The sequence below is a fragment of the Pyrus communis genome, chromosome 5 (assembly GCF_963583255.1).
Source record: "Pyrus communis chromosome 5, drPyrComm1.1, whole genome shotgun sequence".
In the NCBI taxonomy this organism is placed as follows: domain Eukaryota; kingdom Viridiplantae; phylum Streptophyta; class Magnoliopsida; order Rosales; family Rosaceae; genus Pyrus; species Pyrus communis.
This window is the reverse complement of record NC_084807.1, coordinates 2,131,121-2,159,095: the sequence shown is the minus strand read 5'-3', so window position 1 is coordinate 2,159,095 and position 27,975 is coordinate 2,131,121. Positions and strand designations below refer to the sequence as shown.

At 37.2% G+C, this 27,975-nt stretch overlaps 3 protein-coding genes and 1 pseudogene across 5 annotated transcripts; 2 read left to right on the top strand and 2 right to left on the bottom strand.

Annotated features, from left to right (window-relative positions):
• Positions 1–679: 679 nt before the first annotated feature.
• Positions 680–6,544, top strand: LOC137734815 (uncharacterized). 2 transcript variants are annotated; one of them, XM_068474101.1, is made up of 11 exons: positions 680–867; positions 1,325–1,396; positions 1,521–1,675; positions 2,380–2,667; positions 2,956–3,085; positions 4,199–4,306; positions 4,414–4,516; positions 4,610–4,735; positions 5,219–5,412; positions 5,666–5,793; positions 6,170–6,544. In XM_068474101.1, exons 2-10 carry the CDS (start codon positions 1,344–1,346, stop codon positions 5,751–5,753), a joined length of 1,245 nt encoding a protein of 414 aa, XP_068330202.1. In that variant the 5' UTR covers positions 680–867; positions 1,325–1,343; the 3' UTR covers positions 5,754–5,793; positions 6,170–6,544. The 2 variants fall into 2 exon arrangements, with proteins under 2 accessions (XP_068330202.1, XP_068330201.1); XM_068474100.1 differs by having other exon boundaries at positions 6,164–6,544.
• A 1,001-nt stretch (positions 6,545–7,545) lies between these two features.
• LOC137733427 (DNA-directed RNA polymerase V subunit 5C) lies at positions 7,546–10,620 on the top strand. Its single transcript, XM_068472578.1, has 4 exons — positions 7,546–7,824; positions 8,868–9,044; positions 9,497–9,610; positions 10,290–10,620. Exons 1-4 carry the CDS (start codon positions 7,546–7,548, stop codon positions 10,413–10,415), a joined length of 696 nt encoding a protein of 231 aa, XP_068328679.1. The 3' UTR covers positions 10,416–10,620.
• A 769-nt stretch (positions 10,621–11,389) lies between these two features.
• LOC137733402 (protein LNK2-like) lies at positions 11,390–19,566 on the bottom strand. 2 transcript variants are annotated; one of them, XM_068472555.1, is made up of 10 exons: positions 19,223–19,566; positions 17,487–17,775; positions 15,964–16,093; positions 15,206–15,336; positions 15,018–15,127; positions 14,837–14,923; positions 13,612–14,331; positions 13,363–13,520; positions 11,915–12,312; positions 11,390–11,808 (listed from the first exon to the last, which is right to left on the bottom strand). In XM_068472555.1, exons 1-9 carry the CDS (start codon positions 19,244–19,246, stop codon positions 11,946–11,948), a joined length of 2,016 nt encoding a protein of 671 aa, XP_068328656.1. In that variant the 5' UTR covers positions 19,247–19,566; the 3' UTR covers positions 11,390–11,808; positions 11,915–11,945. The 2 variants fall into 2 exon arrangements, with proteins under 2 accessions (XP_068328656.1, XP_068328655.1); XM_068472554.1 differs by having other exon boundaries at positions 15,018–15,336.
• A 1,175-nt stretch (positions 19,567–20,741) lies between these two features.
• On the bottom strand, positions 20,742–27,627 carry LOC137733538 (glutamate--cysteine ligase, chloroplastic-like; annotated as a pseudogene).
• Positions 27,628–27,975: the final 348 nt, after the last annotated feature.

The window sequence follows — 27,975 nt, the reverse complement described above, 5'->3', positions numbered from 1 at the left end:
CGAAGAAGAGTGAAGGAACTTGACTGCAAAATCACTTACTAATTTGTTGAGAGAGTTAGAGGTCTTGAATAGGGAATGTTATACTAACTTGGCTGTGAGGTTACTGTAAAAAACAGTAAAATTTATGTTCATGTAATTATTGAATTGCTCATAGTTTTTATTTAAGTTCAGTTTTGATGAGGGGGTTAAACTGGCAATTTCCTAGTATTTTGGTTGATAATAAGAATTTTATTAATAGGTAGGTTAGATCAATACTTTTGCATACGGAAAAAAATATAGGGAGTCGCTAATAGGGAACAAATATTGAAGGGGTACTGGCATATATAAGCTTAGTTGTTTTGCGGTTTGGACAAATAGCGAGGGTTTTTGGTTATATCTTATATAAAAGTTCTCAATAATGGGTGTTAATAGGTTTCGCAGGTTGATCTAAAATAATCCGTTAAATAACCGGTTCACTTATTAACAACTCGACCTGTTAAGAGCAAATATTAATTTTAACGTATGAATCATGTCTTGTTAACGAGTTGGATTTGAAATGTCAGGTCTAATAGTAGCCCATCATCACTACCAAACAGGGCCGCCACAGTAGCCCAAACATGTTAAGTCCCAACCACCCAATCCAAGTTTCCAAGACGTAACCCTCCCCCTCTGGTCCCTCTACTCTCTCTCTCTCTCTCTCTCTCTCTCTCTCACAGCTGCTGCCTTCTCTCTTCACTCTCTCCTCCATTTCCGATTCCGCAAATTCATCCTTCTCCGATTCCGCAACTTTGCCTTCTTCTCGGCGTCATCATCTTCGGTCCCATCTGCTTGTTCTTCTACTCCTCTTAGCCTCTCACACTCGCAGCACCACTCGCACACTCACACCAGGTACACCTCTTAAACCCCTCTCTGTATTTTTATCTTTCCTGATTGATAACTTAATTTGGGTATTATTAATAGTTTAATTTAGATTTTGATTGAAGGTTTAACTCAGGTTTATAATTGGGGTTTTACTTATGTTTTGAATTAGTTGGGTTTTGGTATTTTCAGCTCCCCAAGTTTTTCACTTTCGTTGTGGATTGTTGTTTTTTGGAATTAATTAGCTTTGGGTTTTTCATTTTTCTCAAATTCCCACCTGATTTGGCTTCCATATAAAAAACAACAAATCACCTAAAAAAAGTAGCTCCCATTTGTATTAACTTCAGGTGATTTGTTGGTTTTGTTTGGTTGCCCGAGACGACGGAGAATAAGGGTTCTATTTGCTTGTTTCTTTTTAGTCTTTCTGATTTCCATAGAAATGAAATTGAGTGTGATGATTTGAAGTTTATATCTTTGACATTTTCAGGTTAAATTTGGTGATAGCCATGCCGGACGTGCACTCCCTTGTGAATGATTTCCTTATTAAGCTTAAAAAGCGGTAAGTTGTTCTTTGGCGCAAATTCATAGACTACACTGGCGCAAGCTGCTTGCTCAAGAAACTATACTGGTTAATAGGTATATTTCATGATTCAGAATTTGATTGCAAATTTTTGTGGTTGCAGTAAAATTGAGGGCTCGCAGGCTACTGCAAAACAGACGGCTGAATTGATTCGGTCGGTAATTTCAGCACAGCGGGTGCCCTACACAAATCAAGCTGGAGCATTGATTGATGCTGTGAAGGCTGTTGGGGAGCAGCTGATTGCTGCAAATCCTATTGGTAATGTTTTAAGGAGTAAATTTTTTTCATTAGTACAAAGGTCATTCATGTTACTTGAACATCTTCATCTGTAATATCTTAAAAGACACAGGGCTGTACATTGAGATCTCATCTGAAGAACTTGTTACTGTTTTAAAAAAGTTGTGCTTTGTGCTAGTCATTTTGGAGGAAACATATAGCTTTCAAATTGTAGTAAGATGAACTTCAAGTACTTTTGCGATCATGTTCTCGCCACCTGTCAAATTAGACTTTATCTTTGTTAGTGATATGAGCATCAGGTTTGAAATGCAGATTTAACAACAAACTGTATTCTTTAAGTAGCATAAATGCAGATATAATATCAAACTGTCTTCTTTGTGTAGCATAAATCCAGTGAGTGGTAGTGAGTATAACTTATGTTAGCTAAGTCTAATGATCAAATTTTCTAAAATTCACTGTGCATTCAAAATTTTATTGTGTTGCCATTTTTTTGGTGTATACTCATGTGTTATGAAATGAGATGATATCTCCTTTTAACCAAAGAAAACAAATGATATATCTCCCAGGTATATTGAGGAAAGTACATGATGTATGCATTTGATTTTAGATATATTTATCTTAGGAGTTAGGATATACGGAAAAATCTTTTTCTTATAATATGGACGTAGAGCTTTATTTATATATTTTTTTCTTTTCATAATAATGTTTTGCGCATATGATTGCAGAGCTTGCTGTGGGTAATATTGTGAGGCGTGTTTTGCACATTATTAGGGAGGAGGATCTTTCTCTCACTACTGCTGCTATGGCTGGGTTGAACATGACAACTGTTAGTGATGATGAAGATGATGGTGACCATGACAACCATTCAACTCTATCTGCTGCTGTTGTTGCAGCTGCTGCAAGAAGCACACTGCGTCCACCATCTTTGCAAACACTGCTTGAGGACATTCCTGATGTAGCAGCTGTTCCTCATACTTCTTCATCTGGGGGTGATTCTGAAGAAAAAACCAAATGTATGATTTTCATTCTTAGCATCATTGAGAAACTTCTTTAGATACACCTTTCATTTTCCCTTTAGAAATATAAATTTAAAAAAAAAAAAAAAAAAAAAAAGCCTGTTTACAGGATATACACATTTGATATCTATTTCTGATCATAAATGTGGTATTTGTGTTTGAAAAGTAGTCAATGAAAAATTGGTTTCCCTAGCCGTCGGCCTGTGGTGGTGGAATTGAAGTTATTACCTTTTAAAGGCAGATTACACTGCTGTATGGCTTATAGATATTTGTTTTCTTTCACAGCTGCTGATAAAAGTTCAAGAAGTCGGAAGCTGAAGCATGATGTTATTGAAGCAGTCAATGAACTTATACAAGATATTGGCACTTGCCATGAACTGATAGCTGAGCAAGCAGTAGAGCACATTCACCATAAGTATGTATTTACCCCAAGCCTACGCTATTAAGTTTGTTTCACTGTTACAATTCATTTTTTGCTTTCAAATATAAAAGCATCCTTCAGTCAATTTCACGTAAAATATGCATATTTAATATAATAATGATTTTGCGTGAGATTGCTTTGTGCTAATGTTCTAACTTCTAACATGCATATAGTATCTCATTCTCGCATATAAGTTGGTTAAACTTTTTGGTGATTTAGTTTAGGGTCAGTATGGTTGATGCTCTAAAATTAACTTCTCTGGTGTTCGACATAGCAGCGGTAGAAAACTTTTCAAGTTTAGCTACTAAGCATAAATTAGTTTGGATCCCGAATGTGCTTCCATCAGTCCTGATCTTTCAAGCACCCTTGTGACTGAGTCAGTCACATTTTATTTCATTAGTTTGTGTTCATACTTTGTATGAGAAACGCAAAATTACTTTATTCCTTCAGTTGGTGTTTATATTATCAATTGCATTTAGTCTCTAGGATATAGGCCTAAATCTGAATTCCTGAACCCTTAGAAACCCCATAACCTTATGCACTCCAGTGGCACTCTTTGGTAATCACAAAATTTTGACTGTGGGGCAGTTACAAAAATATACTAACCATGAATAAACACTACCTACTGATTGGTAGACCAGCCGATTATCACCACAAATGAAAATCTGGGTCCGACAAGTTCTTATGCTCCAAAAATTCCTGCCTCTTTTAGTCAGTACTTAGAATTTAGTACCATTTCAAAACTTTCTATTTCTCTTTTGGCAAAATTGAATCAAATATATCTTTTACATAGTTAAACAATTTGAATAGAGTGAAAAGCTGAACTTAGAGACAGTAGCATAATAAAGTTTGGGGTTTTTTATTGGGATGGTATGAAAGATTTTTCCTCATGATCAATTTTCTCGTCATATGAAAAAATATAGTTATATTTCTCCAGAAAATAATTGGACAGGGCAAAGATTGTAAATCTTGACAAAATAGGAGATTGCAAAAACTTGAAAAAAATGAGACCTCAATGAGAATATTTGCTAGTGGCTTGTGATTGATTTTAATTGATGTTTCGTTGTGGCTATTTAAATCATGCTGCTAACTGTGTTTCTTTTGCAGTGAGGTTATATTGACTTTAGGTAGTTCAAGAACTGTACTGGAATTTCTTTGTGCCGCAAAGGAGAAAAAAAGATCGTTTCGGGTTTTTGTTGCAGAGGGAGCTCCAAGGTTAGTGTAAAAGTCCGCGTATTTGTTACAGTGGATAGGATCCGTACTGATGATTTTGATATTTTTATTGGTCAGCATTAATGTTGTTATTAATTCCTTTGTATTAGGTATCAGGGGCATCTTCTTGCTAAAGAACTAGTTGCAAGAGGTTTGCAGACCACGCTGATCACTGATTCAGCAGTTTTTGCCATGATATCCCGAGTCAACATGGTATGATGTGATCAGTGATCGTAGTATTTTTTTTCCCCATATGAAAATCTACATCCTTGTTCCAGCTTCATATTGAATTTTGTGATGTTAAAGGTTATTGTTGGCGCTCATGCTGTCATGGCCAATGGAGGGGTCATAGCACCTGTTGGGTTGAATATGGTAGCACTTGCAGCGCAAAGGCATGCTGTCCCTTTTGTTGTACTTGCTGGCAGTCACAAGGTAAGTTAATTCAATCACTGTTTGGCGTGACTTGGAGATTTTAGAGACTTGCTGTCATTCATAAATTGGGTTTCTTTTAAAATCAAGACGAGAAGCTGAAGAAGTGGGTTCCACCATTAGAGAATTTTCAATGAATAGATTAGCACAAGATAAACATCTTTTGCGGTTCTAGGAAATAGAGACAATTAAAGGAGAGACAAAATTGATGTTGCTGTCACAGGGTTATTTTTCTAAAGTCGGCTCTGTTAAGTATTAGTTAACTTATTCAAGTTTTTAATGGCTGCTTCCTAGTCTATTGTTAGCCTTGTGTTTGCTTGTTTATACTACTGGGGATCAGATCCTATGGATTTTGTATGTGGAGTTGGTTTTAACTGAATTATTAAATCATTGAACTTGGCGTCATTTCATCTGCAGCTCATTTCTTGAACTTTAGCCTTAAACGTTTTCTTACTCCAAGTCTTTGCATGGTGGTTTACATGACAGTTGTGCCCTTTGTATCCTCACAATCCTGAAGTCTTACTGAATGAGTTAAGATCTCCTTCTGAGCTGTTGGACTTTGGAGAGTTCTCGGATTGCATGGATTTTGGAAGTGGCACTGCTTCTTCGCTGCTTCAAGTTGTCAATCCTACGTTTGATTATGTGCCACCAAAGCTTGTCAGTCTATTTATCACTGATACGTAAGTCGACTAATTTCATGGACCAAGTGGAACTGAATTCATGCAAGGTTAAAGATTTCACCTATTGAATTTCTAGTCTATTGTTTGTAGGAACCAATTGGAAAAGGGAAATTAATATTCTGGCCAGATCTAATCATATTCTAGTCTCTTGAAGAAATTTAAAATTCTCATCTTGAGTGTTCCGCACTTAATTTGTTTTCTATTTCCCTACCTCCTAGCTAGTTTGTAAATTACTACTGTTATTCCTTCACAGGGGAGGGCACAATCCGTCGTACATGTACCGGCTCATCGCTGATTATTATTCTGCTGATGATTTGGTGGTCCAACGAAGGCCTGTATAGGCAGTTGAGTTCAGCTCCCACATGTTTATCATATTCTTGGGTAAGTTTTGAACTTATGAGTCTAACTTTAGTCTCACAACCATTGGTGGGTATCTGGTTTATTCAGGTAAAGTAGAGCACTGATCTAAACTGAAATTTTTAACAGAATAGCTAACAGTAATATGAGGAACCTGATCTAAACTTTTTGTTTTTATTTTTAAAAATGGTGCCTTCTGGTGTGTGTTTGAAAGTTCGCTTATTTTCTTTCTTGGGTTGAGGAAAAGATGCAATCAAATTAGGACAATTTCTGATGTATGGACCGGCTTAAATGTACTAAATCTTCGCAGATATTCCTGTTGGGTGTGCCTCGAGTTTCTTCACGAATGTTTATTTACTGTATATTGAGCTAACATTGTACCTGTAAATTCTAGTTTCAGGTAGTACAGAAAGCTATAATGGTAATGGATGGATGGAGCGGAAAATGAAATTAAACTGTAACCGTGCTGAACCATGAGGAGCGCTATCATCGTGCTGGAGGAGTAGCAATACGAGGTATGATAAGTAAGTGAAACAAAGAGAGCCAATTTTGTGTATGTGGCCATTTAGGAAGTGTAGAGCTGTATCGATACAGAAGTGAATCGACGGCGGTGATTTTCTGTGATTGTGGAAGGACAAATGGAAAGGCATATTGTTTCCCATAACAAGATGGATGTTGTGTTGCATATTTTATCTTGTTGCAAATTGTTCTTCATGCCCCTGCTTCTAGATAGTGGATGTCAAATATTTTCAGTTGACTACAAGTTTTCTAACAATCTGTCAAAATTGAGTGGCATGCGCTCAGCTTTCTCTTCCTTACATATCCTCGTTTATTTATGGTCGTTGAATCGAATAAATCAAACTAGAATCGAGTGGCTGGAAAACGAGGGATGTGCAAAAGATGCAAAATTAGTTCCTTGTATAGGAGTTTTCATGAAATTTAAGTTAAAATCCTAACAATCCATCAAAAGAAAGGATCATCCTACTTTGAAACTTAAGTACAGTTGTAAGCCATTTGGCGAATATTTAAGAGAATCACGTACTGTCATGCATTATGACTTTCTCAATAAATACTCTCAACTCAACTAATTTCCAGAATAGTGCAGCCTAGGTGGAACAGACCAATCAAATTGTATTTAGTGTTTATCTAGTTGGATTAACGTGGACTATCTCGTATCTTTAAAAGATGCAAACAAATATAAACTAGAAATTATTACACACCAGTTTAGGACCATTTGATGTTAAAATTCTTATCAACCATTGGTTACTTGCAAGTGGGGGAATGCAACTCTCCCCACGTGTATTTTACGAATGCACAAACCTAAAAAATTAATTATTTTTTGGTTGACAAATTAAAGTAATAATTATACTAGCAGAGGAAGAATAATAGTAGAATTTTAATATAATTAAACCTTGAGTTTTGAGTGATAGTAGAGTACACGTGACATGAGGAAAAAAATGAAAATATGGAAATGAAAAAATGAAAAAGTTGCTAGCATTTCTGAATAGCGGATGACAATAAAATTTTTTATATAGTTCTTCGTATACGATATTCTGGATTTTTTTTAACTGTTAGATATTTAATTTTGAATAACGAAAAACTCAAAACCCAGGAAAGAGGACGCGTGTCCAATAAAATCAAGCGAGTAACGCAAGTTCCACATACTCGAGGCCACTCCGTACACACGCACCTCTCTCCGCCCATACAAACGATTTCATATTCCCTCCAAACGCCCCACTCACACACCCACGCACTCATCAGAGAGAGAGAATCTGAATGGCTATCGTGAAAGGGGATGGCGTCGTTCCGGGCAGCGACGGAGGCAGCGGAAGGCCGGGGTGCATAACGAGCCACGTGGCAGAAGGGAGCGTGGAGAGCTTCAGGTTCTACCTGTGCCGTCGTACAGTCATGGAAATGCTGAGGGACCGAGGCTGCAACGTCTCTGACTCGTACCTCAATCTCTCGCTCACTGAGTTCCTCTCCGAGTTCGGCCCCAACGCGGACCATGAACGCCTCAGCGTCTGCGTCCCTCTCCGCTCCAAGCCCTCCAAGAAGGTAACGTTCTTATGTATGCGTTGTGTTGTGTTTGGTTGCCGAGAAAAACAGGGGAATGGAAGGAAAAGAAGATGTTTTCCGAGGAAAGATGACACCTTTTTTTTCCAAGTTCTGATCTTTTTTGTTTGAAATAGAAAAAATGGCAACCAGAAATTGTTTCCTTTAGTAAAGATGACATTTTTTTTTTTCTGGATTTTTTTTTGTTAAAAAATGACACACTTTCTTCGAAGTTTCTATCTTTTCGTGTGTTCGACGAAAAAAAATGTGGAAAAGAAAATGTTTTCTTAGTAAAAGTGGCACATTTTTCTCAAATTTCCAGTTTTTTGCTCGACAAAAGACAATATGGCATCAAGAAAATGTTTTTCAAGGAAAAGGATGACACCTTTTCTTCAAAGTTTGCATCCTTTCTATTACCGCAGCTGCTGGCATTGATTCTTCAAACATCCGTCATTGATTCTTCTCCGTGAAAAGAAGTTCATGACTCCTTTAGTTCAACGTTCCTACCGTTTTTGTTCACAAAAAAAGAAGAGAATTTCTCAAGTTTGAAGCTTTTAGAGAGTAGTCAGTATTTCTGATGCAGAAAATACATATCTTTGGTGTAAACAAAGAAATACAGTTAACAGATAAGTTTGACAAATTATGTACAAGTCTAAGTTTGACAAATTATGTACAAGTCTGAACTTTCTAAGTAAGTGCTTATAATTGCTCAGTTGTCGGTTGTTCGATGGTGGCTCCTGTGATCCCGATTGCCTCGTGGTGCCAATATTATTTAGGTTCTGTATTAAATTTAGGAGCAGAGAAGTGAATGAGGACATATTCTGGATGAAATGAACAATGCTTCATGGAGCGAAAATTTTTGAGTTTGATTGACTTTATTTTCTTGTTCGAAGTTGGAAATTATCTCAAAGGAAAGGTTCTTTAGAACCAAAGAGTTCGTAGTGGTAAGTGAAATGTAATTTTATCAGTGTCTCTCTTTTCCAATGTGACTCGCACGCTCCCATTGCAGTATCAATGATGCAACTGAATGTTGAGTTTCTTTGCAGATTGTTGTCATCTTTTGTGGAACCGACGAGATAAGGAAACGCAATATGTGCGGTATCTATGCTGGCCTCCCGAACAAAGCAAGTATTCACCAGCTGATTCTTGTCTTACAAAGTAAAATGAACTGCTATGCTCGGAAAGAACTTGAAAAGTATCCGTTTAAAGTTGACACTTTCCATGTAAGTTAACTGATAATTATTCTTCAATTTCATTGTACTTTACCATTTCCTAAGTTTCTTAAGGACAACCACGTTTGGTGTCGAGGCATTTAATGCTTGTTTATGCTGAATAACAAGAAATATCGGTCATCTGGATTTCCTCGGAAACAGAAAACGTACAAGTTTTCAGTTCGAATGGTTCTTCTTAGTCTACTGGTTTTCTTTTGATTTTGATTGCATAATTCTGGGAAATGGCTCTCATATGGAGATACACTTCTTTGTTTTAATGATTGTGTTTTCATCTTTCTGTTCTTTCGGGTGAAAGTTCAAGGATGGCAAAACAATGAGTATGTTATCCTTGCTTTTCTTTCCCTTAATAATTGGAGTCGAGCATAAGTTCAGTCAGTCCTACGGTTTCTTCTCTACTTTTTCTTTGTCCATTTTTCCCTAAATAACTTGTGCGTTGGCTTCAGATCTCGGACTTGCTGGTGAATATCACAAAGCATGTTTCACAGCCGAAGCTTGAGATACTTGCTGCTGAAGAAAAGAAGAAGCTGCTAATGAAATACAACTTGGAAGACAAGAAGGTAACTCTACATGTACTATTTATTTATCCTTATGTTGGAAAATAACCTTAATTTGTTGACTTCGTCTTGGCGGAGTATGTCACTGATCAGTACATGCCTATTAACGAAGTGTGAAATACCTTGTGTGTTTTGTCTATCAAAAGAACATGACTTTTAATGGCTGAAAATTTACAGCATCATGATATCGAGATGCATGGCTAACTAGAACAGTCGCTTTACGAGTGATTAGTCTTTACTGCTTTGATTGACAAGGAAGCTAACTAGTTGCCGGGTGACGTATAGCTCTCGATAGCTGGTGTAAGAAGTGCTTTACCCTATTAGCAGGGAACAAGGTGGCCATTCAAACATTTTGATCTGAAAAAACTTGTGTTGGTAGCACGCACCAAAGGAAAAAAACCATCCAATCCTGAAGCAATTTTCCCTGAAAATAGCTTTGCAGTCAAAATCTTCTTACCTTGCAGTCAAACTTTTGTTGGCTGCTAACATATAACTGGTTTTTCAGCGTTTGATTGAAATATAATTGGAGTTGTTGACTTAATGAATAACTGGAGTTGTTGACTTAACGAATAACTGATATGAAAAGCAGGGAGTCTGGTTGGCTTGCGGTCGCCCTTTAAGATTAAAAGTGAGACGTGACTCAGATGCTGTCTAATTTAGTTTTCTTATGTTTCTTCCTCAGCTCCCTCTGATGCTGGCAACTGATGCAACTGCACGATACTACGGATTGGAGAAAGGGCACGTGGTAAAAGTCAATTACAGCGGTGGATTTGCTGGACCACTTGAAACTTACCGCTGCGTCGCTTGATTCTTGTACAAGATTTACATGCCACTTTATGCAGTGATGAGTGCTGAGTTACAAAAACAAGTTCATATCTTAGACAGGGTTTCGACCGAGATACAAAGATTGGTGTTGGTTTATTGGCTTGGTTTTAGACAGTACTAGTCATGGTGGTGGTTGAATTTGGCATCCTATCTGAATGTGATCCGTACATTCATCTATATAACTTGGATTTCTTGGTATTTTTGTCCCAATCCACCACTGTAAATAATTTTAAATTTCACTATCGTTAAGTGATGATATGGACAATTGTTAAAGTAAGTTTCTCTCAAATCATCTATAGAGCTTTGAATTTTCATATCGATGCAGTTTAGCTAAACAAATTTACAACTTAAACATGGTAGGAGTCAATTTGGAAAATTAGAGCTCCAAAAACAACAATTAGTAAATGCCAACTTTAATATTTGTCCAACTCATCATTTAATACTAAAAACACCATCATATAATGTTGGTATAGTCGCCGTCGATGACCTAACGGATGTCCAATAAAAGTTTTAGATAGTTATTTAGAATGTTTTAAAAAATTGAGATTAATTTGAAATCATTCCAGAAAATTGAATAGTTATCCGTACTTAATCTAATTTTTTTTTACTTTTCCAATGACAGAATGTAAAGTTGTAGAAGTAAAAAGTTTTTTATATAGGCACATTTGTAATTAGTGGTAGTGGTCCATGGGTGTGCCGATGTTATCAGTATGGGAAGGTGACGGTCACCTTTGTCATTTTCTATATGCCAAGATCCCAATAGAAATATCCTAGTCTATCCAAGTATATCCAAGTCCCGACAAACATTAACAGTGTTTATCATGCATCCGAGATCATGTGTTTAAATTCTAGTCGCCCAATATCGTTTTACGTCTGTAAAACTAGGTTTTATTGCACTAGTTTATAGTAACATTGTTCAACTTCAACGTTGAGGACTAAATTTACACACGGTAAAAGTTGAAAACGTTGTAAACGATTTCAATTGTTCATATCTTTACTCAACAATCTAAAACATCTACTATATCCAAGCACATTACGAAAGAATCTCAGTTTAACTCGGGATTTATTTTCGCAATCTCAACGTATAAATTTCTTACTAGCCGAAGAGACGGATCCGGAGTGGACTGGTAGGCCAATACTAGCTAGACACGTGGCTCCCGCCCTTCGTACATGAAAATATTACTAACAGAGGTCTCAAATATTGCCTTGAATATGTTTAAAGAAACACACCAGCTAATCTTATGACACTTTGGTCTTGAAACATGGATATAATATATGCATGCAACTAGTGTTACAGAGCAGATTGGTTTACAGGATACTCCCCATCGGTAATGTTGTCCGAAGGCTGAAGCTCCTCGACCACTAAGACTATATGGCTGACAACGAAAGGAAATCTCCACGTTATCAGTAAATCCATACAGCCGTGTATGTGAAACGAATTATATTATTAATAAGCATGGGAGAGATAAAGGAAGGAATTACCCTTGTCGAATTCTGAGGCGCACACATTTCTTCACAGAGAGGCTTCAACCTCCATAGTTCCACCATGATCTGGACCACTGCTAGATGCGTTTTCTGAGGTACCCATCAGAAGACTGTTTTTAAACTGGTCCACAGAACCGGGCTCAGGGAATGGGCGACAACTTTCAGATCCTTGGCGAGGAAAGCACTGCTTGTTCTTCAGACTGTCGGGAAAGCATTCATTTGACAAGTTCACCAAGCCTGCTGTTTTGTGTTCACATGACAACTTGGTAGAAATAGGTGATTCAGATGTGTCAGACTTTTTTCCCGATGAATCCAAGGGTCTATGGAAGAGCAAATGAGCCACAGTTCGATCTATGGGATTGGTCTCTGTTTCCAAATCTGGTATTTTACCAAACCTACAATACCATAGGATTAACAGGAAAGTGAGTGATGATTCACAAAGACAAAATGATTCTTACCCTTGACCCAAATATGAAATTGATCAGTCAGTCCACCACAAATAGATAGAGCAATACAGAAGGCCGAACATACAAGGGCTTTCGAATATAGTCAAGAAGATGTAGACATAAACGGTGATAAAAGAAAAGAACTACATAAGTTTTTTCCATTTCCCATTTACTTTATAAGAGTGGAAAGGAGGTACGAAAATGGTGGACAAAGGATTGTAAGAACCACCAAAGAGGTGGACAGACAGTGAAACATGGGTGTGCAATATTTCGAGACAAACCTGTTAGCACTTTTGACGAGGTGAGATTCGATACAACCATTTGCCCACTAATGCCCTATTTCTTTATAAAATTTCCTAGAACTGACCTTTCTACCTGGGTTTCTGTACAAGAATCTAGCTGATTAAATGATCCTTTTTTTCCTCACACACCCCCAACCCCGCTTCCTAAATGGAGTGTATCGTTAACATTCCTATATTGCCAGGATTAATACCAAGTAATGAAGGGGAATGAAACATGTTATGTTCAAACTAAAATTTTAACAAGTTTAAGACAGTCATGACTCACGTCCATTAGTTTCATGAATTTTATAAGGTTCTATAACCTAGGATGACTGTTTCCCCTTTCTTTTCCAATTGTTTGAGTAAATTTTTGTTCTTTCACAGTTTGGAGAGAATGCGATCATCCAACCCAAAACCAATTTGCAATGTGTGGAGACCCAAATTTTTTTAAGAGAATAGATTTGCATCCTACCATGTCCACGGACAATTTTTTACAGTTGAAGTCCGTTGGGCATGCCATATCATGCTAAAATATGAGCATCGAACCCAAAGAGAGAGGCCCAAGATCATTTAAGCATGTATGTTAAACTTCCATCGTCCGACGTGGGACAGGCCGCCTTAAGGATTTAAAATGCATGTAGGTAATCAGCATACAAAGGATAACCACTTGAGCTAAAACAAAAATGTAAGACTATGAGAACAAAGAAAACTCGTTAACCTGCTATGACTATTGATTTCCTCCTTTGCAATGACTTCACCCTCAACCTTGCTACTTTTGTTTGAACTGCTAGTATCACTAGCATAATGCCTCCGCATTGCACTTTGAGCCAACCGGTACAAGCTATCCCGTATGCAAATTCTTATTTTGATGTCCAACTGTAAACGTTGCTTTTCCATTTGTAAGTTGTAACTAAATCCAATTTATTTACCCTACCAGGAGAAGAATCCAATTTGAAAGTGAGCATACCTTCGATATAATATATTGAAGCCTGTAAAGTATTGTATCCTCCGCTGAGTGATCATCAATTGCTGCAGAAACAATAGTGGAATCATCTTGTTCTACGGTTGAGTTCGGGTCCAGAGAAGGAAGAGTACTTAAGCCTTCAACTTCCAGATCAGCTCTCTCAAAATGCTGAATTTGATTTTCTTGAGGGCCTTTTTGAGTGCTAGACTGATTGGTACTAGAGATTTGATGACTAAATTGTTGTTGTTGCTTCTGAATGGCAAGCATTGCCTGTAGTTGCTGCCGCCTCCTTAACTTTTCAATTTTCTCTTGAGGAGACATGGTTAGAGGCTTTGCTGAGGTATCTACTAACTTGTTTATAGCATTTGCATTCCCAGAAGAAACTTCATAACCAGAAAACAAATTTTGATGCTTAAATTTCCCAGGTTGAATGTGAGATGACACATGCGTAGATGGATTTGTGAGGTTCCCATACGTAGACTGGGCTGCACATTGGTTTGGGATATGCTGGTAGGGTAAAGGCTCGGGTCCTTGAAGCAGTCTCTTCTGCTTGGGAGCTGTAGAAGGAGAGGATTCTACCATGATGCATTCCAATTGGTTCTCAAAATGTCCAGAAGGGGTTCTTGATGAAGGCCAAGTACCATAAAAATCTTGCAATGATTTCTCCTCACTTTTTTCCTCCAACTTTTTACGACACCTCATTATTTTTTTCTGCCCAGAAACCTGCACAATCAAGGGAAAGACACTATTAACCCAATTTGAATGATATGAAAAGTACAAACTAATAAATTATGTTTGTTATTTAATCAGTCAAGGTTTTTCTTTCCTAGATAAAGTTATGGCATCAAAGAAAATGTTCAAAATATTACATAACCATATGAATCCATAGAAGAAAGAGAACATTTCCTTTTAGTTGGATCATTAGAATGATTATGACATTTCTACAATTGATGTTACGCACATCAGACTCTCTGAATCTCAGTCGATGAATTTTTTTACTACACCTCTTTAACAATTTGGTTCTACCTCCCGGCTGAAGAGACTTCCATTACGCAACGTTGACACACCGTTTGCATTTTAAAGTGATTTCTTAGTATTCCCCCATCTTAAATGGTATTATATTTCAAGGCATCAGACAGACTCTACTAACTCTCATAACTTATTTGCCTCATCACAGGACCTTGACATATCAGAACATAAGAGAGAAAAATTGAAAAAATGGTAGTACCTTATCAGCTGTTTCATTTGGGGAAGAAGAATTTTCGGCATTCAAGGAAGATTTTGTCAGAGTGCTTCGTCCCGTGTCCACATCTGACTGTGAAAGTCAAATACAATTATGAGATCACTTTCTTGATTAGGTGAAAGACATGAATATGCGAATGACTAATCAAGTTTAGATTAACCCATACCTGTTCCTTTTCCATGGTCTTACTTTTACCTCCAGCATATTCTACATGATCAAGTGCGGCATGTGCATTCTGCAGACCATAACTTGCAGAATAATCCATCTTCCCATAGCCTGGGGTGATTGACTGGTTATCTTTCTGGATATAGTCTGTTTTAATTTCCAAATACTCAGAAGCATTCGTTACTGCACCTGATGTGAAACTTGGTGAGTCTGAAGAAACAGGAAAGGCCTTGATTGGACTGTCAGCTGCATCTCTAGTGGAAGACCACAGCTCGTCAGCATTACCAAGACTTACATTGCCAAATATAGTGTCATCATTGCTGCAAAATCATCAATTGTTTATGAGACTACAGAGTTGGATGGATACCATTAATAGTATTTAAAAAAATGTAAGGTAGAATAACGTAAGTTATGTAGAGGAATGGAGGGAGGAGTATCATAACCTATTAATATTTCATGGTCTGAAATTTTAAATGTATTTAGTACTTTGTTTTGTAGATGGTATGCTTCAGTTTGTGAGCTAGTACATCAGTGGAAAAGGAAAGATGGGGTACTTGACAGTAAAATTGCCACAACCAGCTGTCATTGAACACACCATTTTTTTTTCTTGGGTGTTTGACAATGCCATGATGATGGCTTCTTAAACTGCTCCAAGATGGAGACGAATAATAACAAAGAATAAAAGATTTTCTATTATACTTCAGTTGAGAAAACTACTGAAAAATAATGATAGCCATGAAACTGTACAATTAGTTTTCCTTTAATTAGTTCTGCAGATCATGCCAGCTAGTCAATTCTGAAAAAAATAAGTATACGATGCAATTTTTGTAAAATAGAAAAAATAAAATAAAAATAATTTATATCAGAATGTTGTCGAGACTCCATTAACAAAAAAAAAAAAAAAAAGAAAAAAAGAAAAAAAAGAAAATCATGTCGTCATAAATTACCTAAAAATCCGGTCAAGATCATCAAAACTTCCAATGTTAGCCCATCCGTAGTCAACAAGATCACCTTGTTCTTTACCTTCATTCGAATTTTGAAAAATTTCACCATCTTTATCCAGTTGGATTGCCTCAGCTGTTAAAAAGGTAAATATTTTATAAGAAGCACAAATATTGTTAAAACTAGCAGAAATAAAATGTAAGATGGACAAGAAATTCAGCACTTCTAATTAAACAATCTGAAAACAGAATCACAAGAAACAATTGAAACAACAATCCACCTCCCCAAACACAACAAATAAAGAACTACTTACTTATCACGGTGCTATTTAGCTTCTTTGTCATTTTTATAAAGACCAAAATCCCACATTTTTTATAGAATACAAGATGAATGGATTAAGTGGAAGAGTGCACTGGGTGTGTTGTGTAACTATTGTATGACACTAAAGCCGAAGGGAAAATTTTATAGGACACCAATAAGGTTAGCCATGCTTTATGGCATAGAATGTTCGGCCGGTCAAACATCAACACGTGCAAAAAATGTGTAGCAGAAATGAGAATGCCTCGTTGGATGTGTGGGCACACAAGAAAGGGCAGGATTAAGAACAAGGCTCTTCCGAGATAACGTAGGAGTAGCCATAATTAAAGATAAGATGAGACAAAATCGGTTAAGGTGGTTTGGACACGTGAACCAGAGACCTATAAATGCTCTAGTTAGAAGATGCAATATGAGACAGAGGCTCAGAGAAAAAAAGGGTAGAAGACCTGGGAAGACTTGGAAAGAGACTCTAATAAACGACATGTAGTACTTGGAGCTAGCGAAAGACTTGACACAAAACCGAGTGCAGTGGCATTCTAAGATTCATACAATGGACCCCACTTAGTGGGATAAGTTTTTGTTGTTGTTGAATACAAGTACATGTTTTTGGCTATTGAACTTCATGTATTTGAAATTTTAAACTTGCAAGGTAAAGACTCACGAAAATCACCTTGACTATTATTTAAACCATATATTCTACCAATGTTATTCCCCATCAACTCAATCAAAGAATCAAAATCTCATATTAAACAAGTGTGCCACACCATCACTAATCTTCGAACAGTTTGATGATTTTGAGTATTTCACGTGATTTAACAAGTTAATCACAGATAGTCCAATTACATTAAGAGCAAACAACAAATGGAAAGATTGATGTCCCAGAAAATAACAAGGCTTAACTAAAAAAAGACTAAGCATTTAGTAAACTATACAGGTCCCCAAGAAAGAATAGAAGGATGGTAAGCAAATGGAGCTGAGATAATGCCTAACCTTTAAATAGGATACAATGAAGCATAACAAATTAACCATAGCCTGAATGAAAACATTGATTTCCATTGTCAACCGGAAATGTACACGGGTTAACTGACACTGGATTATCTATTCCCTCTGATGGTCTTATCCAAACTAAAGATGCTTTATGATTATAAATAAATAAATAAATCTTAACTGTAGGTGATAATTTCAGTTAAGTTGTTGGGTGCTTCAGTACCTATGCAATGCTGTTCACTTTTGGCAACATTAGCTAATGATAAATCTGGCCACGAGTCCATTCCAAATTCAGAGGTAGAAATTCCTTCACTGGTGTCAAAATTAGGACTGCTTTCCAACATTCTGTCTTGCAAGTCAATCTTGGGCCCATGGGTCTTCTGTTCGGTAGGCTTGATGGTGTGAGATTCTTGTTTCCATTGCTTCTTGTTACGATAATCCTCACTTGCCTCGTTGTAAGGCACAATATGATCATCACTCTCAACTGCCTCACTCCATATTATGTTTGCAAGCTGAAAAAAATAAAAATCGTTAACATTAGCAAGAGGCATGACAAGAACAATATTTAAATAGTATAATTGAAAAGTTGACAAACAAATTATTTAAAAGAGCACTGGAAGTATTAATGATGATTCTGTCAGCTCAGTGGCTTATAACTACTGGAAATTGCATACATATCAGATATAGAAAGACAACATCGAAAAGTGCATGAGGATTAATGTACACTCCACAAATCTTTTAAGATTCTGGCACTTTAACACATTGTACAAGAATTCCACCAGCCAAATAGAATTACCAAACAAGTTAAAAGCACAAAAGATAAATATCATAGCTCAACAAGCTGCAGATTCCTAATTTAAATCGAAATAAAAAACTAGCATTATCCAAGCACTCTTGCATGAAAACCATAGCTATTGCATCCAAGCATGTCTAAACACCTGATAAGCTTACACCCTTTTTTCTCAAACATATTGCGATTTTGCAGTTCCAAATTACAGCTTTCATAATTGTCATCATGGTTAGGTATTCTGTAACTAGCACAGTGTGCATAATAGCTTTTGAGATAGTGTGATTTGTAGCTTTCACAACTAAGATTTCATTTTTCTTTTTGATTACATATACCGCATTTGAAACTTTCCTTACACCTTCTTCACTCTCATATTTTCTAGTTAAAGTATAGAATTAGAGCCTTAAAAACCCACATTTTTTTTAAGAAATCTATATACCCTCAAAGCTCAATGTCACATCTATAATCCCACTCGGTGCATCGTTTCCAAAATTCTTGTTTCTCCAATCTTCAATTCAATATATAGAGTTCTAGTTCAGCTCAATTCTTGTTTCTTCGCCTTGATTTCACTACACCAGCACCACGGAACTCTTCCTACATCATATAAACTCATCTTCTCCCCTACTTTTGATGACTATGTGCTCGTATCCGCACACGAATTCAAATTCAAATTGTCGCTCCAAACATCTTAATAACATAACTAACATTCCGTCTGTTCAACAAATAAACCACCTCCTGAAATGTTCATCCTTGGACTCACTCCACTGTTCTTCAATCGTTTTACACAAATATATGCGAATACCTAATCAACTTTTTCTTCGCACGATTTTCATAAATTCATTGTTCACTAATAATCATTTCTTCACCTCTGTTTCTCATTTGCTAGATTGTAACAAAAAAAGTCAATTACTGTAACAAAAATTCAAGAAAATATAACTATTTAGCCGTCGTTTTTGGCACCAAATTGTTCGCCAAAAAGCAGAGAAATTCACCTAAAATACAACAACAGCAACGGAAATTCATATATTTTATCTCAAAAACTCGAAAAAAAAAAAAAAAAAAAAAAATCATTTCACATTCAACACAAAAAATATAAATTTACAATCTTATTACTTAATAATGCAAAAATAAATAAATAAATTAATTAATTAAATTAAGAAGAAACTGTATACCTCCTCGTCGTTCCAATCAAACATCTCTGAAGAAGCCACAGTTAATCGCAAAACCGAAACCGGATTCAGATCGACGCACACAATTTGGTCTACACATCGCCAAGAAACTTCACACTGTCAGCATCCAATCAAACCTTCCAACGCGCCCAGAGCGAGAGAGAGAGTGAAAGAGCAAAAGCACGGCCACTCAGAGCGAGAGAGAGAGGGAGAGAAGGAGTGTGGAGGGAGAGAGGTTTCGAGGGTGAGGGAGAGAAGAGAAGAGAAGAGTTTGGCTTGTGCCGGGGGAAGGAGAGCGGGTGGAGCCCAAGTCACGTGAACCGGTGAAACTTGGGGACACGAGTGATGGGAAACGTATCTAAACTCGTGGTCAGAGAGAGGGGTGATCTAATGCTGCGACCTGATTGGCTAGAGGACTTTTAGGGGTCCGGTTTTACATTTGCATTTCGGATAAATTCCATTTGCATTTGCATTTCGGTGCCCTTTTTTAAATTATTTTAATTTGGTGTGGGTCGCGCTGGAGGTGGTTTGTGGTGGACGCTGGGTCTGGACGTCGCTTTCGAAAGTTGGGCTGGATTGAACCGAAGCCACCATTTTTGTCCACGGCTCTTTGGATCCGGCGCAAGTGGGGTGGGTCAGTGCGGGCAGTCATCCTAACTTTTGGTTAACATTGCTATTTTAAGAAACACTCATATCTTCTTTTATCAATTTAGAGTTCGTTTGAAAATATTTTGAAATAGCTAAAAGGATTTTTAGAAAAAAAGAATTTATAGGTTTCAAAAGTACTTGAAATACTTCTGCAAGAACCACCACTTCTTTCAAAAACCACTTCAAGTGCTTTTTATATTATTTTAGATTCAGCTGCCACCTTTTTTTTTATTTTTTATTTTATATATATATAAATTTCAATTTAAGTCAATTATAGTTTTATAATTGCAAAAATATAATTTGATCTCTAAAGACAACATATTGTTTTTTTTTTTCTCCTCCTCTTTCACTAGTTCACTTTGTATATTTTTTGTTTAAATTTAATGGTTTTTTTTTGGGGGGGGGGGGGAGATTAAAGTTGGGATATTGGGTAATTATAAAAATTCAAGGGGTTGACTGGCCAAAATTAAATTTTAGAATAAAATTTATCAATTATAAAAATTCTAGGCTATAACCGGCTATAATTAAAATTTAGGAAAATATTAACAACTCCTTACAAATTCGGAAGAAAATCAACAAATGCTTAATATTTTATTACTTTAAACAAATATGCTTTTCCACATTTTGTTTTGTACCTATTCCTAAGCCGCATCAAAGCATATTTTGTTTTGTGCTCGACCGTCCGATTCCTTGAAGCCTGTGGCATCTTTGCTGCAGGTGCATGACATAAGATGTGTTTTTTTATATTTAAAATTGAATATAAACAATATCTGACGAAAACTACGATGAACGGATATGATTGGAGGATCTCAGGATCCTCACAAAGAAGGATCTCTCAAACCAAAGAGCTTAACCAGAGAGATAAACATGCTAGAACACACAACTCCAACATAATTTGTTTCGGAAAATGTTATAACAAATAGGTAGATGCAACGACGGCAAATTTCGGCCCTTTGTCAGAATCATCCTTGAACACAAGAAACTTTGCAAGGTTTACATACAAAGATGAAAGATCCCAGCAAAGTGCCTTGCCTGATCAGTATCGTAGCTCCTCGAAGACGGGGTCTATATTTTGCCCCCATTCCCCGTAATACAGCTGCAACAGCTTCTCAGCTGGTGCTACACCTGCAATACATAATTTAAGGTTCAACGTAAACACACAATTTCCGCCAAAAAGAAAACAAAACACCAAATGAAAATTTAGTGATCGTCACGCTTAGTAATGGAAAATCAGCTTAGCTTAGCTCCCAATCCCATACCGGTTCTCGCCACCTCCACCACCCCATCCAAAAATCCCGATTCATTCAAGCCTCTTCTTTCCAGGCCATCCTGCACAAGAATAGACGGATCCTATGAGCCAGCCGCGCACGCATACACGCACACTTAAAGCAGTAAGAGAAGTCTAATTTACCTTGGCAAACTTCACCACATTTTCGGCAACATGCTGCAGCAGTCCTCCACGAAATGGCGTCTTTAGACCAGTTTTGGGTACCTGCAACATGTAATTTTACAATCAGATTTGGGAACTTAACCGTTGTACAATAATGCAGAAGAATGAGCTTTGTTGTGAAGCGTTTGACATCACCTTATCTCTCAGCATCTGTCTTTCTTCGGTGGTCCAATCAGCTATCATGTCCAACACATTTTGTAGGGAAACTTCATCGTACAATAAACCAGTCTGGGATTTTAAAGAAAGTCACAGGGTACGTAAGAGCCACAAAGACATAACTGAAATACCGGTAGATACAAAAATTATAATATTTGTTATATCTGTTATCAGAAAATAACGTTCGAATGCCTCTGGCTGCTTAGATATAGTTAAGAAGAACAAATGAACTAGTTTGATATGAGGAGTCGAAACGCATATTACCCAAAATGCTGGCAAACCACAAAATGTCTTCCAAGGCCCTGAACCAGCGCCCCTCATCTCCAAGTATTTCCTCAGCCTAACCTGAATGGGAAAAAAAAATCAGATAATTAGGCAATAACATCAGAGAAGCAAAAACGAATGATTAGATTGTTGACGCACGTATGTATGAAATGAACCTCAGGATATATAGTTCCCAAATGCATCTCCCAATCACTTATGGTTGGAATAACTTCACCCGGAATGCAACAACGCTTTCCTGCCATAAACTCCTGCGTGAATATAGCCATAAACTCCTGCAGGAATATAGCCATACTATGTCGTTAACAAAACAGTAGCTTGGCACAGAGAGCTTGCAACTACAGAAGAAAGCCTCAAATTACAAGACTAGCTATGAAAAGGATAGGCGGAAACCCGGAAGGTCATGTCAGTACAGTCAAAATAGTTTTTGTTCCTGTAGACAAAGTACATGGGAATATCAAGAGCATAATCAACATAGCGCTCAAACCTGCACAAGAAAATAATATAAAATCGACTAGATACATTCGAAGGTTTGTACAACTATGAAAGAAAAATCAGCATTTGATAAACATGGACCATAGAACAACAATGCCAAACCGAATAGAACAAATACCAAACACAGCAAATTTAACTGCATAACAAACAACGAAAAAATAATAAGTGGATTAGGCAAAAAAGGAGACCAGAGCTATCTATTCTGAAAGATATTGGATTATTTATGCACAAGCTTACAAAGTTTCAGAGGAAAATAGCAAGAACTTCTTTCGTAAGTATAAAGACAATCTTACCCAAAGGAGTCATGAAAAACAAAAGGAAGCATGCCTGTACGATCCTTGTCCACATCATTATAAATTTCACTGTAACAAGAAGTTGAATAATCAATACAGATGCCATGTATCGACCAAATAATAACGACTCCACTAAAAAGAGAAATAATAGAATGCATTAGATGAGAACAAAACAGAATACAGAAACCTTCTCGTGAAAAGAAAACCATTTGGCTTTCCTTCAGTGAAAGGTGAATTTGCAAATAGAGCTGTTGCAATCTGTTTCATTTGTTGAAAGGTTAATAGACACCCGAAAATAAACAAATTTTATACCAAAAACAAGGGATCATAATCCTCACAGGCTGCAAAGCAAGACTAGCACGGAGTTTCCTTATCATATCTGTTTCCAAACTGAAGTCCAGATTAACCTAGAAAAAATGAACAATGATGGTGCTCACGAGTTTAAAAGATCTTCCGTGACCAAATCAATCACGTAGCAAGAACCTCCTTTGATTAGTACAAATCGTCATACCTGTACACTACAAGTCCTGAACATTGAATCAATTCCTCGTGAGCCGACTTTGGGCATGTAATTTAAAAAAACTTGATATCTTTCCTGAGCCAAAACATTTTATCAGAAGAAGTTATAACAACTTTCGGCAGTCAACAAGGCATGTTTCAACATTTGCTATCTCAATATAAGAATCGAAAATGCATCTCCATATGGTTGTACGGAGGATTATACCTTGGGCATCAAAGGTATGTCTTTAATCTCCCATTTAGGCTGATAACCAATATCAAGCAATCCAATTCCTATTTCCTTGAGAACCGATTGAACCTAGTAAAAAATGTACATACAAACAAGTTAGCATCCAAGAGGAAGTAAAAAACAGAGAACATTCTGGAAGTGGCCTTTAACTAAAAACGATTTATGAATGGATTGTGGCATAGTTGCACATGAATTCCAAAGTACAAATATCTTTACTGACCTTATAAAGGTGTGAATCAACTTCAGCATGAATTTGATGCAGAGTTTCAAGGGGCGCACCGCTATGCTCGAACTGACCTCCAGGCTCCAGCGCTATGCTTTGGTTACCCTACACAGCATTGTCACATTTTATATAAAAATCATGATAAATGGCAAGGGTTTCTCGTTAACTGATTAAACATATCGAGTCATACGAGAATGCACAAATTACAGGCATATTTAAGCAATATTATACCTGTTTAAGTGCAATAATGTTGCCACCTTCAAAATTTTTATCCAACCAAATCCCTTAGCAATCCCATTAAGCAACTCAGCTATTTGTTCATACTTCATTGGACGTAAAGTTTTTAGGTCAAACCCAAACCTCTCATGTTCAATTCCAATCCCAACTTAGCATTTCCCTTGATACCAATTAACCCTATGCAAAACTGTACAATTTTTTTGCACAGAAGGAAAAAAAAAAAAAAAAATGTGTGGGGGCATCCGCCCTCTAGGCTTATAGTGGCTCCGTCCATGGATGCGGCAGCTTTTAACTACCTGGATTAGTTCTGGGGCATTTGAAAATTAAGAAAGTGTGCTTATACCTGTTTAGGCGTCCGCTTGGCCCACCTAAACCTGTCTAGGTCGCGACTCTTACTTAAACAGAAAATAGATAACTTTCATTTTGTATTTTATTTTTTCAATCAAATGTGAGACATGTTGAATATTAGGATGAAAACTCATTATATGTTACTTTATAATATATATGTCATTTTATTTTGCAATTGATATTTACAATTATTTTTCTTCAAGTATAAATAAGCACTTATATGTACAAGGTATAATAAAGTTACTTAAATTCGCATAGTCCGCCTAGACCTCCGTCTCAACGTTAGACCTCAGCCCGCCGCTCGACTAGCGCTTACAGTCTTTTAGAACCTTGAGTATCTCATATATAACCACCAAGTTTCTTGTCAGTTTCCTAAAATATGGGATTTTCCCGCCATAAATTCAACAATTCAATGAAAACCATCACAATTCCAAGCCTTTGGTGCTGAAATTCAATGCATCAGTTAAACAAAAAACCCAAAACTTCCAACCAAAAAGAAACCATTTGCAGAAAGCTCAGAAGCAATCAAAGCACCATGGCTGATGCTTTAAAACCCTAAGAGTCCGTTTGGTGGGCTGAAGGGAATTGAGTCTAAGGAATAAGATTGGATTGACAGAGACTTATAAAACATGACTTGTAACTATATAAGGATAAATTAGATAACCCGCTATATTATAAACTCATAGCCCATCATGTCCTGTTCTTATCACGTTTGACGCAGCAAATAATGGACTATATTCAAATCTATTTTAATTTATGAGAAGGAAGTAACATCCAAACGGAGGACAATAAGCTTAACGGAAGGAAAAGCTGAGAGAACACTTGAATCACCTGAAATTAGAAAAGCCAGTGAAACGTTTGCATCCTTAAGTCTCCCACCCAGATCGCCCCCTGAGCTTCACTTGCACATCACGGGGTCTTTTCCCTTTCAAAGCAACCCTTTCCCTCTTGGGCTCTCTCCCTCCCTTTTTCATTTCCCCGTTGCTTCCCCTCTCTTTCAGTAGCACCCTTTTCTTAAGTATAAAATTTTGGTGTTCGCACCTCATGACTCATAATATGCTTTTTTATTTGTCTTTTTGCTTGAAGTTGTTCTAATTAATAAATTAAATTCTGTTTTAATTTTAATTTTTTTATTTTGTTTATAAAAAACAAATTAGTGATTGCATCACAGCAATCCACCTTTTGGGAAGTCGATAAGACTAATAAAGACTCCTTGTACGATTTAACAATGTAAAAAATCGAACTTAAAATGTGTTGTGTGGAATATAAAATCTGAAATTTAGAAAAGGATCCTCTCCGAATCTACTTTATGAGAATCCTAGAAATTCCTATGTCCTAACCGTTTATCATATAAGATCCAATTCCCTGCAAATTGTCTTTTGGCATGTGGGATGCGATGCAACGACTTACCTGGTGTGCCTTTTCCATCAGTCTTTACTCAATAAACCTTATTTATTTCTTCTCAACTAATATTAATCTCTAGTTTGAAAAAAATGCCTTCTCACTTTTCTTTTCTCTTCTTTTACATTGCAGGAATATACTTTCCAGATTCTATACAGCTAATGAATTTTCATATAAGCATTAGCGGATCTAGAATCGGAACCCCGAGGTTTCTAATTCAAAGTAAAATAAATTTAGATTCAAACAGAAATCGGTAAAAAATTTCAATTTATTTACCGAGGTATTTCGTCGAATATTTGGTAAGCTTATTTTCGTCAGTCAAATTATATTACGCACATGTCAACAAATACGACATATGCCTAAGTAATCTAATGAGCGATATTGAGAGAATTTGTCGAGTGTCATCAATACAACCTATTGAGATATCACCTAGTAGACATTACTTCAAACATTTAATAGACACAAAAGAAACTTATACCAAACATTTATAGTGTCCTAAAAAAATCCTTTCACATATATAATTTTCAAACTCTAAATAATCATGAAACCACCTTAATCCCAATATACATTCGTGCGATCAAAGATATGTACATTATATTATAGTCAAATCCAAATAGCAATGTCTCCGTTTTTGTTTGGACCACGTGTGCTTGTACCTTTTAAGTTAATATTTAACTCAGAATGAGGCTACACTTTAGTGTTATCATCAAGTGAGTCTAAGAAGAGTGTCACCATTTCATCAATCGAGAATGGATCATATGGACGTTCATGGCATGTGCATATACATAATCGTATATGACTAGCTTGGCTATCAATTATATAAATTGCCATGCAGAGTTGTGGCAAAAAATTTGCACATAAGCGCATCGTCGTTCCTTAAAAGGATCATGGTACTACGGTAGTGCTTAAGATCTCAATTCGGATCTTCGTCTCCCTTGTACGAAGTAAATTGAGGCATAGTGAACCCGCGAGGTGGATCTGTCTGCTCGATCTCATTCGTGAATGGTGACATGCTTATGTTGGTTATGTCTCGTCGAAACGCATCGTTAGCAACCTCGTTGCGCTGAAAATTACGCAATCGTTTAGTCAGGAGCCTATCAACTTCTTCTTGAATTTGCCTCTACTGGGGTAGTGGAACTTTCAGTTGCCCCCATCGTGACCTATTGATTTAGGCCACTCTTCCTTATGCTCCACTCGTCTATGTCGTGGCTGCAATTTATGTGGTATGTTCCTAGTAAGCGAGCAGGTAACTCGCAGACTGCTGGTTGAACTTGAGCCGGATTGAATGACTGTTTCTCTTCATCTGTTATGTTGCTTACTCTGATGTGAGGTGGATGATGCTCCTTATAGGCATTATCGCAACCCCTATCGTGAGTGTATACGTGTTCGCAGGCTTAGTCAAGAATGCACGTTCCTCTGCGCGCTAATACGAGAGTATATGCTATCTTGGGGGCCCAATCGGGAATGTACAATGCTCGAACGCTCAGTTTGTGGCTGGTTGAGTGGCTGATTGCTAGGACACTGCTGGAGAGGTTTGTCGTATGCCCTTGTCCTTCTTCAAGACACCTCGCCTGAGGCACGTTGCACCTCTGTATGCTGCAAGAGTTGATTCACCAAAGTTGTTTGCTGCGCGAAGGCGTTTGTCAACTCTATGACTTGTCGGGATAAGTATTGTTCGCCATATTGGATGGAAAGGCTTGGATGATAGGTTTCTCTATAGGTGGTAGACTCCGGCCCCGAGATTTGAATTAATCTTGGGCCGATTTAGGCTGCTTGGAAGGCCATAGGAGCAGGCTGGGCCACATGAATGGGCTGCTCGGTGTGCGGTGCACATGGGTGCGAGGCTAAGGCTCGGCTTAGCAACACCTTGGGTTCGCGTCAGGCTTGAGTGGCTCGGGCTGTCTCACCTTGGGCTTGGGCCCGTGTGGGCTTGAATGACATGGCTTGGGATGTGGTTGTGGTGTCGTGAGCCTTGCCGAATGTGGCTGCTGTGGTGGTTGCCATGGTGGTACCCCGTAAGGATGGTGCCGCTCCACTCATCGTTTTGTTGAGCCTTGTAAATCGTTGCGGTCTTAATCCTCGAACATTGGAATTTCCATTCATTGAGGTTTCCAAATATCTTGCCATTATACTTTTCTTTTACGTTTTATCAAAGAATTTTTAGAAAAAAAAAAAATCCAAGAATAAGAACGTACAAAAAATCTACAAATGAACAATAAAACGAAAAACCTTGAATGCGAAAGTCTTCTACGAGCGTTTGATCAAGACTCTCAATGAAAACACCAATTTGTGGATGCAAATTTTCGCCTTCTTCGGACAAAATTGCATCTACAAAACAATTAATACCTTAGGTCAAGGCCAAGAGCCTCACGCACCCATGATGAATGAAAGGGCTTTGGCCGAAGAACCTCCGATGCTAAAGTTAAAATTTGAGGGAAAAGTATTTAGAGAAATTTGGAGAATTTAGCAAGAGAG